Consider the following 14,344-nt stretch of genomic DNA (forward strand, 5'->3'; position numbering starts at 1 on the left):
TCTGTCTCCTAATGCATTCGCAACTGAGGCAATTCAAGGATCGGGCTGCGGTTCGCTCGCTCTACAACCAACACACTCCTCTCAAAAACACCAATGCTGTAAAAAGTATCATCAGGAACATTCAGGAATGTCATATTCTTATATTTTCCTTGAAATAGGATAGATTGTTACGGTCAGATGATTCTTAAATAGACTGCTTCCAGAAAGCCAAGCCCATGTCTGAGATGTGCACTCTATTCCCTTCATAGAGCTCTGTGTTTGACCAGGGCACATATGGCTGCCATTTGGAACGTATCCCAATTTACAGATAAAGTACATGGCCTGTGAGTCACTGCTGTTCTGGCAGGTCTACAGAGACGTGGACAGACACACTCTGTCCAGACCCATGCAGATGGACTGGTGTTTAATACGCACAGACTGCCCTCTACTCTACTCTCCTTTTACAGACAAAAAACAAAGGTCCAGTCCAAACACAAACATGCTTCATCTGACACAGGGCTCGCCAATCCCTCTCCTCTCCTTTCATCTGTCTGGTGAGGTCTCCACTGGAGGTCAGGAATTATAATGAGACCATGCCAATCCCAGAGCGAACTGTTGTCTGTGTTGTTTTAGTAATTCCCCAACATTATTTAGCACTATTTCTCTGTTGAGGTCTGCAGGGGTGCTCCTCCATTCACTCTATATATTTTGGGGGGGTATTTCAACTTTTTCTACACTTAAACATAGTTTAGATTCTTTGTTTGAAGTCATACTAAATACTATAGGCTACAATATTCTCGACGAACTGATGTTGGATTAAAATAGTAGCTGTAATATGAGCAAACGTATTCAAAACATTAACACAACATTGAGATTTGCATGAAAACCACGAACAACACAGCTATGCGTTCAAAGGCAAAAGAAACCCCCAGAAAACATCTGATTATGTACATCAGAGATAGTGGGTTAGTGTAAAGCAATACTAACACTGTAAATACCTTTGCTCTTTTTTATTCTTTTTCTTTTTTACTGATGAATCCTGCTAAAATAAATATCTTGACACGGCTGCAATAAGTGCGTTCACAATGTCGATATAGATCTCTCAACAAGAATAACAAATACATGTGAAATACACATGTCTGAAATAACACATAATAACACGTATGAAATAACACATAATAACACTTATGAAAGCAGAACCCGAGAGAGTAAGTGGTGTAACAGAGGTGGTTTGGGATGGTTGCTGATAATGGCCAATGCAGGGGACTTAGTCAGGTAGAGGATATCATATGGAAACTGGACAGTAAAACACGCTGTTCTGTTGTAAACAGAGATCTTCCTTCAGGGATGCTGCGTATTGGGCTAATAGTTCAGTCGTGCAGGGTAATTGTCTGACAGAGTGTTCAGAAACGTTCAACAGTGCCTCAGACAAGTCAGCAGCAGGACAAGTGAAATCCATTTGATAGATCAGTGCAATACAAAACAACAACGTTGCTTTGTTCAACGGTTCATCTTACCATTTCTCCCATCCTGGTCTCATAGACGAGATGTAACATAGTGCATGTACATCCAGGACACTAAAATTAGTATGATTATGTAACGTTTGGTATGGTTCAGTGGAGGCTGGTGGGATGAGCTATAGGAGGATGAGCTCATTGCAATGGCTGGAATGGTATAAATGAAACGGAGTCGAACATGTTGTTTCCATATGTTTGATACCGTTCCATTATTTCCATTCCAGTCATTACAATCAACCTGTCCTCCTATAGCTCCTCCCACAAGACTCCACTGGTATAGTTACATAAGACAAAAGGCTAATTAAGGCAAAAATAACGCAAATGTCTAGCATCCAAAAGTTGCGTATTCGAATCTCATCAAGGACAACGTAAGCATTTTGGCTAATTAGTAACTTTGCAACTACATCCTACTTTCAACTACTTAGCATGTTAGCTAACCCTTCTCCTAACCGTAACCCTATAACCTAACTCCTAACCTTAACCCTAACCACTCACCCATAGCCTAGCAAACATTAGCCACCCAGCTAATGTTTGAATTAGCCACCTAGCCACCTAGCTAATGATAGCCACAAAAAATTGGAAATCGTAGCATATCATAGATATTGCAAATTCTTAATATATTGCGTAACATATTACAATTGTAATTCATTACATATCACACAAAATGGATAATGGAAGTCCACAAATTAATACATACATACGAACATACATACGTACCATATTATACTAAATGGAGTGTCTCGTATAGAATAATACAAAATGCTCTGAGACCAGGTTGCAGCTTTTCTCCCTCCAGAAGATTGTAAACCACATCAGCTGCAATAGTTGGATATGTTCAATTGCTTTCATGTGCTGTTTAGCATGACAGTTATATTCAAAACAAAATGTACAACAGAGATCAACACAGACCACACAAGCCAAGCCATGTGCAGTAGCAGTAAATGAGCAAGTGTTTGTAACGTTACAGCATGGCAGGGGTAGGCAACTAGATTCAGCCGTGGGACAATTTTTGTCGAAGCGTATGGTTGGAGGGCCGGAACCTAATCATAATAATCTGTACGCTGCAAATTGACCACAACTAAGCCCAAAAAGAGGTTGTATTTGAAAATAGCAATCATTTCATACCTTAATTGTGGGGGGAAATCACTTGTGGGCCGGTTTTGGCCCGTGGGCCACCTGTTGAAGACCCCTGCAGTATGAGTTCATTTGGTTTGCTTAACAATGACATTTCAAAGAAACAACACAGTTATACAGAAAACCAACCAAACATAACTGTACTATGTACAAGGAGGTCCACACAAGAGATTAACTGATCTTTCAGCACTGTATCAGAGAGCATTGTGTGTGGCACCCTATTCCCTATGAGCCCTGGTCAAAATAAATGCACTATATAGGGAATAGGGTGCCATTTGGGGCGCATCTGTGGCTGTGGTAAACTACAAGCAGTGTGTGAGCTGCTGTCCAGCAGTACTGCTGTAATCTTTGCCAACCCAGAAGTAAAATCTCACGTGATTTGGTCAGCTGCTTAAAAACAAATCTGTGTTCGTACGTGTTCGAAATGGAGAGTTCCGGCAAAAACAGTCTCCACCCTCGCAAAAGCAAGCTCTCTGTCAAAGTCCCCGCCCCCCCCCCCCCCCCCCCCGCCCCACGCGCAAAGCACTCGAAGCGAAGCAGTTTAAGTACCGCCTTTGCCCAATCCTGATATGTCCAAATGACCAGTGGCGGAAAACTGGAACTGATGCTGCTCGTCTCTCACCCATCCCATTCAGTCCTGGCAGATTCTCTCCATCTAAACGCATCAAAGCAGTAGCCACTCAGATCACTGTAGCAGAGATAAGCACATCTCATGGTGCGTTGCACCAGCCAGAATCCATCATGTAGATGGTAGGCTCATACATACAGGTAAGTGAAAATCACATCACATCATTAAGGCAAAGGAGAGATCTGCTCTTTTTACCCTGTGTGTGTGTGTGCATTCGCGTGCACGGATGTGTCTGTATGTGCCTATGTGCGTTTGTGTCTTTGTGTGTGTGCTTCTTTCTGTATGTGTGTGTACAGCTGTTCTGTCTCATTCCATTCCATCTCTCTCTCCCCTTGTGGGTAATTAGTGTGATTGGAGAGAGATGGCGTTGATGAGGACATTCACCCAGTTGAGTAGACAGCATGGCGCCAGCTCTCTCCCAACCCACAGGAACAAGGCCAGCCAATTGTCTCCATCACTACAGTGATCAAAACCAACACGGCTTTCTGAAATAAGCAACCATACATCCTGCAACATTGTCAATTAACAAATCTGTTTTGAATGAGGTTTGGTACACATTCAGCTGCCTCTCTTTGGCATAATCTTCTCTTGAACCTGCCATCTGAAATGTAAAAACATTCTATTGAATTTAGACATTGTGTGTTTGGTCTATTTTTGGTTTCAGTATTCAGTTCAACTGTATGGGAGCTACCGACCTTTTGGTTTAGGACGGATGCCTTTTTGGCTGAACTAGTGTCTGCCTGAGAGAGTTTGTTTGGAGAGAAGAACAGGCTACCTGGTACCCCATGTTAAATTAATCAGTTGCAAGGCGTGTTTCATTTAGTGGCTGTCTTGAGGTGAAATGCAATGTCTGAGTGAATTCTGTCCTCCTTCTTACAGACTGTGTCCACTGAGACGTGTCGCACGCACGCACGCACGCACGCACGCACGCACGCACACATCCCATTAAATCTGAATGAATTTTAGAAGTCTACCAGACACCGTAACATAGGAGTGGCAAGGCAGAAAGAATAGGTATCTAATTACAACGGGATAAGTAGATATTCTACACCCCTAATGATTTACCTTTTTGAATTCAGTACTCTAGATTCAGATTCAAAACAACATCCTGGTACTTTGCCAGCCAGGAAAGGTAGAGGAGAACCGATAAAATCAAACTCTCTCTGTGGTGAACAGAAGCTAGAGGTATCAAAGGAGCAGATTCTGTTGGTTTCTGAAGCCATTGTATTATGTTGAATTTATTGTCTTCCTAGAAATTTGGCTCTAGGGATTTAATCGTTTGGGCAATAAGCTTAGCCCATTCCTGAAATCTAAGACTCTCCGGAACATGCATGACAGAAGACTGTGTTAGCCCACTTATCTAAAGCCCATAGGCATATGTTCAGGAAGTTAATGTAAAGGATGAATGCAGTACTGTTTCTACCATATTGACACTGAATATAAATATAGAATATGGAATTAAATTGAAATGTAATTTTAAAACTTAATGCAATATTCATTAAATTCAGTTTCAAATCATGAAATACAATTTGAATTGATGAATTCAATTATTCAATAAGGCATTACAAATGCAAAAATATTGATTTAAAATGTAAAATGTTAATACAAATGTAAAATTGGGGAATTTAAATACATGTGTGTGAACAGCTGAGGGTGTCTGTGGGTCTGTGTGAGAATGTGTGATTATGTGTGTGCTGAACATCATACATACATAAGTGTACTCGTTAGGTTTCAGATGGTGGGGTAGGAGCTGCTGTGTCACAGCTATAACAGCTCCCTCCCGCTGAACACACAGTCACACAGAGGTTGCATGGCAAAGGGCACCCTCTGGTCAATAGCAATGCACTATCTAGGCAATAGGGTTCCATCTCAGACCCAGAGGTTTTATACAGAGAGAATTGCCTCAAAGCTGCCTCCCTTCCTCCCTCCCTCCCTCAGCGGCATTATGCTAAGTATCCAGACCCATCTTCCCATCGCTAGTTACAAGAACTAACAAAAGCCTCGCAGTGCAGTTTCTCTTTGTTTATGTAATCACACTACATTTCTCCACTGTCTTATGTCCTGTGAAGTACACAGCTGACTAGCACTCTGTTCAGGTCTATCCCACATTATTCCACTGAAGTCATGCTGAAAGGCCACCAGCTAAACACACATCAGCCCCAGTAGTCTAGTTTCCCATGGAGTGCTGGCTTGTTAACCCCGGGCTTCGTTTCAGGGTCTTAGGCTATGCAACCGAAATACCAAGCTTATCATAAACATGTTCATGAGAACTGACTGTGCTCCCAGCAGTCATACACTAATGCACCATTCAGAAGTACTGATGGTAATATGAACGTTAGAAGCAACTGTGAATATGCTAGATAAGTTTTGGTTAGATTCTGATAATTGAAGCTTTGTGGATAGTGTAAAGGTTTGAGGGTTCAGTTAGGGCTGGGTCCTGTATTAATTAAGCTTGTTTTCTGTATTGATCAAGTCTTGAAGCCAGCCTTTATCTCTGCGGGCTATAGACGGGTTGGTAGTTTAACAACAAAACCGACACGTGTGCAACTATGTGGCAAAACAGACAGGGTTGGTTTAAATTTCTGACAACATGTAAACTACATTTTGTCTCCAATGTTTGTTGAAAACATAAATAAAGTTGCACAATGAGTACATGTTGTCTCTTAAATACATCCTTACATTTCTTGGTTAGCTAGCTAGCGAATTTGAGCCATTTTAGCATAGAGGTGACAGCAGTCAAAAACCTCAAAAAACAAGGTAAAGCTAACTGAAACGAGCCACTCACGATTCCCCACTTGTCATTGTTGCTAGCTACCTGGCCATCCAGAATCCCAACAACACGCGGCTTTCTGCCCCATTGAAGCGTGCGCATCGTTTTCGTGACGTTCTCAGCTAACTCGTGTACAGCAGGTACCAGGTAGTGTGGGCTAGGTATGCCTTACGGCCTTAGTGTCTACGAACTCCTGTTTAGTTTGAATCAGGGCACACTGGAAAGCACAATGCCCTCTGAAGGGGAACCAAACCAAGCCTTAGTCACAGGCGGTAGACTTGATGCCCAACATTCAATGAAAGGACATTATCCACATACATGGACGGAACCCACACACCAACACAAATGTACACTCACACAGAAACACGTTCACGGCCACACACACAAAAACACACATGCACACGGTCCCCGTTGGCAGATATTGTGAGAGCGTGTTCAGCGGTGCTTGACTCTACTCTCCCCTCCCTACTCAGGCAGGTTGTTGTAGAAGCTGGAGGTCTCCGAAACGGTCTTGGAGATGCTGCGGGACGAAGAGCCATTGGAAGTCAGGTCCAGAGAGGAGCGCCTGGGTGCCGCCGCACACAACCCCACGCCCCCTCCGCCAACCACCCGCGCCCCGGCCTCACACCCGGCCCCAGATAGGGCCCCGAACCTGGGAGGCTCCAAGTCGTTGACCACGTGCGGCACGGCGGACACAGCTGTCTCCATGCGACTGGTCTTATACATGCTGGTCTGGGTCTGTAGGTAACGTGTGGACTTGAGCTCCAGACCCTCGTAAGAGCCAGCGGGAACACAGGGACAGCATCGGAATGCCTGCTTGAAGCCAGCTCGGAACCTAGGGAAGGACAGAGAGACAGAGAGCACAGGACAGACACAGACAGATAAACGAGAGGCCAGGAGGACAGATTTTTTTTAAAGGGGAATGTGAAAAAGCTGAGGATATAGAGTAAGAAGAAAAGGAAAGAGTTTGATGGAAAATGAGTGGAGGCAGATGTGGAGAGGAGAGGGATGCTGCAGAATGTTTCATGACTTAGACCCTGGCAGTTCTCTAGCAGTTTAACTAACTCTCACATTTTCGTTTTGTACTTTAATGACACTCAGCCATAACCTAGTGTGAAATAGGCATCTTTCAGAGACACCAGACAGCCAGCAGGTGGTTGTTAAGAAAAACAATGGGAGGTTGGTTCATCATATCATTTACCACCACAGTGAATTAACCATATTTACAATAGCAAACATGGAAGATACAGGTTTCAAAATTGCCCTTTGAATGAAGTATGCTACAGTACTGTAAATTACAGCACATTACACTGTTTTCACATTCGGCAATTCACTTGCACTACCGATTAAAATTGACTGAACATCACATTCCATAATGCAAATCAAACTTTACTTGTCACATGCGCCGAATACAACAAGTGTGGACCTTACTGTGAAATGCTTACTTACAAGCCCTTAACCAACAGTGCAATTCAAGAAGAGTTAAGAAAATATTTACCAAATAAAATAAAGTAAAAATAATAAAAAGTAACACAATGAAATAACAATAACGAGGCTATATACAGGGGGTACCGGTACCAAGTCAGTGTGCGGGGGGTACAGGTTAGAGGTCATTTGTAATGTAGGTAGGGGTGAAGTGACTATGCATAGACAATAAACAGGGTGTAGCAGCAGTGTACAAAACAAATGGAGGGGGAGGGGGGTGTCAATTTAAATAGTCCAGTGGCCATTTGATTAACTGTTCAGCAATCTTATGGCTTGGGGGGTAGAAGCTGTTTTTAAGGAGCCTTTTGGTCCTAGACTTGGTGCTCCGGTACCGCTTGCCGTGCGGTAGCAGAGAAAACAGTCTATGACTTGGGTGATTGAAGTCTCTTACAATTTTATGGGCTTTCCTCTGACACCGCCTATTATATAGGTCCTGGATGGCTTGGCCCCAGTGATGTACTGGGCCGTACGCACTACCCTCTGTAGTGCCTCACGCTCAGATGCCGAGCAGTTGCCATACCAGGCGGTGATGCAACCGGTCAGGATGATCTCGATGGTGCAGCTGTAGAACTTTTTGATGATCTGGGGACACATGCCAAATCTTTTCAGTCTCCTGAGGGGGAAAAAGTTTTGTCGTGCCCTCTTCACGACTGTCTTGGTGTGTTTGGACCATGATAGTTTGTTGGTGCTGTGGACACCAGGGAACTTGAAACTCTCGAACCCGCTCCACTACAGCCCCGTCAATGTTAATGGGGGCCTGTTCGGCCTGCCTTTTTCTGTAGTCCACAATCAGCTCCTTTGTCTTGCTCACATTGAGGGAGAGGTTGTTGTCCGGGCACCACACTGCCAGGTCTCTGACATCCACCCTATAGGCTGTCTCATCATTGTCAGTGATCAGGCCTACCACTGTTGTGTCGTCAGCAAACTTAATGATGGTGTTGGAGTCGTGTTTGGCTACGCAGTCGTGGGTGAAGAGAGAGTACAGGAGGGGACTAAGTACACACCTATGAGGGGCCCCAGTGTTGAGGATCAGCGTGGCAGATGTGTTGTTGCCTACCCTTACCACCTGGGGGTGGCCCGTCAGGAAGTCCAGGATCCAGTTGCAGAGGGAGGTGTTTAGACCCATGGTCCTTAGCTTAGTGATGAGCTTTGAGGGCACTATGGTGTTTAATGCTGAGCTGTAGTCAATGAACAGCATTCTCACATAGGTGTTCCTTTTGTCCAGGTGGGAAAGGGCAGTGTGGAATGCGATTGAGATTGCGTCATCTGTGGATCTGTTGGGGTGGAATGCGAATTGGAGTGGGTCTAGGGTATCCGGGAGGATGCTGTTGATGTGAGCCATGACCAGCCTTTCAAAGCACTTCATGGCTGCCGACGTGAGTGCTACGGGCGGTAATCATTTAGGCAGGTTACCTTTGCTTCCTTGGGCACAGGGACTATGGTGGTCTGCTTGAAACATGTAGGTATTACAGACTCAATCAGGGAGAGGTTGAAAATGTCAGTTGGTCCACGCATGCTTTGAGTACACATCCTGGTAATCCATCTGGCCCCGTGGCTTTGTGAATGTTGACCTGTTTAAAGGTCTTGCACACATCGGCTACTGAGAGCGTTATCACATAGTCATCCAGAACAGCTGGTGCTCTCGTGCATGCTTCAGTGTTACTTGCCTCGAAGCGAGCATTAAAGGCATTTAGCTCGTCTGGTAGGCTCGCGTCACTGGGCAGCTCACGTCTGGGTTTCCCTTTGTAGTCCGTAATAGTTTTCAAGCCCTGCCACATCCGACGAGCGTCAGAGCCGTTGTAGCAGGATTCAATCTCATGTGTGATCAAATCAGTGATCATTGAAGACATCTTTCACAATGTAATCAAATGAAAGACACGAAAGAAACAATGTTTAGATGGCACTAGTTTGCATCAAGCCTGTCTTGAGCATTTGGCCATAGGTTCTCATCGAAATTGCAGTAAATATCTTCATTGTTCATGCACTTAGGGAAAAACCTTTTGGCATGGCGAATCCAAACCTGACATAGGTCTGGATAGAAATCATTGTATGCCTCAGCGAATACTACATTAAAGTCTGCAAAAACACTACAGTGAATACTATAGTATTCCTACCACAGTACACACTATATTATTTTTTCATGTGGGCTTGTCAACATCAGGTAAAATAAAAAATCATAATAGTCATCATCATAGTATTACATTCAAGCATATCATACTTTTATGTTTCAACTTTACAGACGTACATTTTCATGATCTAGCTCTCAAAATCTGCAGTAGACAAACCAGTTTACATCTATAGGTTTACCAAATGTTTAAGTGATCATCAGTCAAATTAAGTAATAGTAAAATGTTTTCAAAATAGAAGAGAATCATATCAAAAGTAATGTGAGCATTGCATTGTGAAAGGCAATTACTTTATATGAAAATGTATTGCAATGTGAAACATGCATTTCTAGATGAAAAACTGATTCAGTTTGGTGAAAAAATGACTATGATTTTGTGTTTAGAGTTTTGAAACAACTGCCTTTTTGATGATCTGTTTTGAGCTTTGTACCACACAATTGTGAAAATTGCACCAAAGCGATAAAAAAACTGTAACAAGTCATATTAGAGCAAGTAGTTGTTGTTCATGCAGGAATTCATTTTTTTTCTAATTTTGCCTTCACCACATAAGTAAAGGTTATGAATAATATGTGCTGAATGTTCCTCAACATATAAATAATGCAATTAATAAATAATCTACCTAATAAAAAACAGGTAAGAGAATTTTAAACCATTTTGATTTACCCATTGTGTGTGTGCGTGCCTATGTGCCTGTGTGTGTGCCATTTGCACGCACCTGTGTGTGTTCCTCTGTAGTGTACCTACCTGTCGTTGAGACAGCAGTAGATGATCGGGTTGTACATGGTGGAGCTCATGGCCAGCCACATGACAGCCAGGTAGACTTGTTGGATGTAGAGTGTCTCAAACAGGAGGGGGAAGAACAGATGGAGCAGGAAGTACACGTGGTAGGGCAGCCAGCAGATAGCAAATGTACACACCACCACGATCATCATCTTCACCACCTATCACAGACAGAGATACAGATCAACCACAGGATTGGGGTTCATTCAAATTCTAATGACAGAGATCCTATTAAATTAGTTCTGTAATTCTGAGTTCGATTCAGTCATTTCAGGAGGCATTTCAATGACATACATGGCATTGTTGAATCAAAATGTAATTTTATATTGTGGGGTCAAGACAACAGGAAATAAAGGGTATGTGTGAGAGAAATAAGAACGTTCTCCCTGGCTGGACCTGGAGGTGATGAAGCCAAGCTGTTCAAGTTCTTCTCCCAAATTACACCATCTTCCTTATAATGTGCACTGACTTTGACAAGGGCTCATACGATTGTGCTTTTTTTAAAACATTGGTCAAACTATCAGTATTGGAATGCCTCTGTAAATGCAGCCAGAGAGGGATACAGCTAGCCCCATAAACTTCACATCCCTTACTGATAATTCACTTGGGTCATGTTGATGTACAGTAGCTAGTAGTGTCACGCCCTGGCCTTAGTATTCTTTGTTTTCTTTATGTTTTTTTGTTAGGTCAGGGTGTGACATGGGGAATGTATGTGTTTTTGTAGTGTCTAGTGTAGTTGTCTAGTTATGTCTATGGCTGCCTAGATTGGTTCTCAATTAGAGGCAGCTGTGTTTCATTGTCTCTGATTGAGAGCCATATTTAAGGCAGTCATAGGCATTGGGGTTTTGTGGGTAATTGTCTGTGTCTATGTTCAATGTTGCATGTGTGCACTTAGTTCATTTATATAGCTTCACGTTCGTCTATTTGTTGTTTTGTTTCGTTTTTCTTAATAAGAAAGAGAAGATGTATTTTTCACACGCTGCGCCTTGGTCCACTCTCTCACCCTTAGACAGCCGTGACAGAATAACCCACCTAAATCGGACCAAGCGGCGTGTCAAGCGGCAACAGGACCCACCTACACAGGATTTCTAGGCATGGGAGGACGAATTAGATGGTAAGGGACCTTGGGCTCAACCAGGAGAATATCGCCGCCCCAAAGCTAAGCTGGAGGCAGCGAAAGCCGAGAGGAGGCGATATGAGGAGGCAGCACGGAGGCAAGGCTGGAAGCCCGTGAGTACTACCCAAAAATTTCTTGGGGGGGGGGCTTAAAGGGAGTGTGGCGAAGTCAGGTAGGAGACCTGCGCATACTCCCTGTACTTACCGTGGAGAGCGAGAGTACGGGCAGACACCGCGTTACGCAGTAGAGCGCATGGTGTCTCCTGTACGCGTGCATAGCCCGGTTCGGTACATTCCAGCTCCACGTATCGGCCGGGCTAGATTGAGCGTTGAGCCGGATGTCATAAAGCCGGCCCAACGCATCTGGCCACCAGTGCGTCTCCTCGGGCCGGCTTACATGGCACCAGCCTTACGGATGGTGTCCCCGGTTCGCCTACATAGCCCGGTGCGGGTTATTCCACCTCCCCGCACTGGTCAGGCGACGGGGAGCATACAACCAGGTAAGGTTGGGCAGGCTTAGTGCTCAAGGGAGCCAGTACGCCTGCACGGTCCGGTATTTCCGGCGCCACCTCCTCGCCCCAGCCCAGTACCACCAGTGCCTACACCACGCACCAGGCTTCCAGTGTGTCTCCAGAGCCCTGTTCCTCCTCCACGCACTCGCCCTATGGTGCGTGTCTCCAGCCTGGTACCACCAGTTCCGGCACCACGCACCAAGCCTCCTGTGTGTCCCCAGAGTCCTGTGCGTCCTGTTGTTGTTCCTCGCACTAGCCTGAAGGTGCGTGTCCTTAACCCGGAACCTCCAGTTCCGGCACCACGCACCAGGCCTACAGTGCGTCTCAGCCGGCCAGAGTCTGCCGTCTGCCCAACGGCGCCTGAACTGCCCGTCTGCCCAACGGCGCCTGAACTGCCCGTCTGCCCAACGGCGCCTGAACTGTCCGTCTGCCAAGCGCCGCATGAACTGCCCGTCTGGACTGAGCCTTCAAAGCCGCACGTCTGCCATGAGCCTGCAAAGCCGCCCGTCTGCCATGAGCCTTCAGAGCCTTCCGCCAGACAGGAGCCGCTAGAGCCTTCCGCCAGACAGGAGCCGCTAGAGCCTTCCGCCAGACAGGAGCCGCTGGAGCCTTCCGCCAGACAGGAGCCGCCAGAGCCTTCCGCCAGACAGTAGCAGCCAGAGCCTTCCGCCAGGCAGGAGCAGCCAGAGCCTTCCGCCAGGCAGGAGCAGCCAGAGCCTTCCGCCAGACAGGATCAGCCAGAGCCTTCCACCAGACAGGATCAGCAAGAGCCATCCGCCAGCCATGACCAGCCAGAGCCGTCCGCCAGCCATGACCAGCCAGAGCCGTCCGCCAGCCATGACCAGCCAGAGCCGTCCGCCGGCCATGACCAGCCAGAGCCGTCAGCCAGCCATGACCAGCCAGAGCCGTCAGCCAGCCATGACCAGCCAGAGCTGTCAGCCAGCCATGACCAGCCAGAGCCGTCAGCCAGCCATGACCAGCCAGAGCCGTCAGCCAGCCATGACCAGCCAGAGCCGTCAGCCAGCCATGACTAGCCAGAGCCGTCAGCCAGTCCGGAGCTGCCGTCCCTCAGTCCGGAGCTGCCGCCCCTCAGTCCGGAGCTGCCCCTCAGTCCGGTGCTGCCCCCTAATCCAGTGGGGTTAATTTGGAGGGTGGCCATTTGGAGGAGGCTACCAAAGCGGGTATTGACAATGGTGGAGTGGGGGCCACGTCCCGCACCCGAGCCGCCGCCATGATGGGGCCCACCCCGGACGCTCCCCTTCTATGTCAGTTTGTGCGGTCGGAGTCCGTACCTTTGGGGGGGGGGGGGGGGGGGGGGGGGTACTGTCACACCCTGGCCTTAGTATTCTTTGTTTTCTTTATGTTTTTTGTTAGGTCAGGGTGTGACATGGGGAATGTATGTGTTTTTGTAGTGTCTAGTGTAGTTGTCTAGTTATGTCTATGGCTGCCTAGATTGGTTCTCAATTAGAGGCAGCTGTGGTTCATTGTCTCTGATTGAGAGCCATATTTAAGGCAGTCATAGGCATTGGGGTTTTGTGGGTAATTGTCTGTGTCTATGTTCTATGCTGCATGTGTGCACTTAGTTCATTTATATAGCTTCACGTTCGTCTTTTGTTGTTTTGTTTTGTTTTTCTTCTTAATAAGAAAGAGAAGATGTATTTTTCACATGCTGCGCCTTGGTCCACTCTCTCACCCTTAGACAGCCGTGACAAGTAGAGCATGTACACCATAGGTTACCATGGTGTAAACCCATGCATACTTACTGTACTCAATTCTGACATCGTCTAATCTTTCCCAGAGCCCCACAGTAAATATTTACCCTACAATACCCCTGATGTGTTAGTGTACAGATATATGATCTTAATTTGAGCCAGTTTGCTACAGCAGGAAAATATTTCTGCACCAACAGGAAATGTGAATTATTATGTGGATTATAATTAATGGACATTAAAAAAAAGAAACTGTACCTTACATCCGTGATATAATACTATGGTCAACGCTATTTCTTTAAACCTAGTGTTAGTGTATGGTACCTTGTGTTTGGCTGTGAGCTGGGCTGGTGTAACCCAGGGTTACTGTGCTGTACCTTTTATTACAGTGCGCTGTACCTTTTATTATAGTGTGCTGTACCTTTTATTATAGTGTGCTGTACCTTTTATTATAGTTGCTGTACCTTTTATTATAGTGTGCTGTACCTTTTATTATAGTGTGCTGTACCTTTTATTATAGTGTGCTGTACCTTTTATTATAGTATGCTGTACCTTTTATTATAGTGTGCTGTACCTTTTATTATAGTG

General features: G+C 45.5%; 1 protein-coding gene across 1 annotated transcript in view; it reads right to left on the reverse strand.

Moving 5' to 3' along the window:
* Positions 1 to 3,140: 3,140 nt before the first annotated feature.
* Positions 3,141 to 14,344, reverse strand: part of LOC129853750 (substance-P receptor-like) — a 38,529-nt gene continuing 27,325 nt past the window's right edge. Inside the window, exons 4-5 of the mRNA XM_055920115.1 lie at positions 10,384 to 10,580; positions 3,141 to 6,863 (exon numbers count right to left, since the gene is read on the reverse strand). Coding sequence (XP_055776090.1) covers positions 6,494 to 6,863; positions 10,384 to 10,580 — 567 coding nt within the window. The 3' untranslated portion in view covers positions 3,141 to 6,493. The remainder of the gene's footprint in view (positions 6,864 to 10,383; positions 10,581 to 14,344) is intronic.

This window comes from Salvelinus fontinalis, chromosome 4 (assembly GCF_029448725.1).
Source record: "Salvelinus fontinalis isolate EN_2023a chromosome 4, ASM2944872v1, whole genome shotgun sequence".
NCBI lineage: Eukaryota > Metazoa > Chordata > Actinopteri > Salmoniformes > Salmonidae > Salvelinus > Salvelinus fontinalis.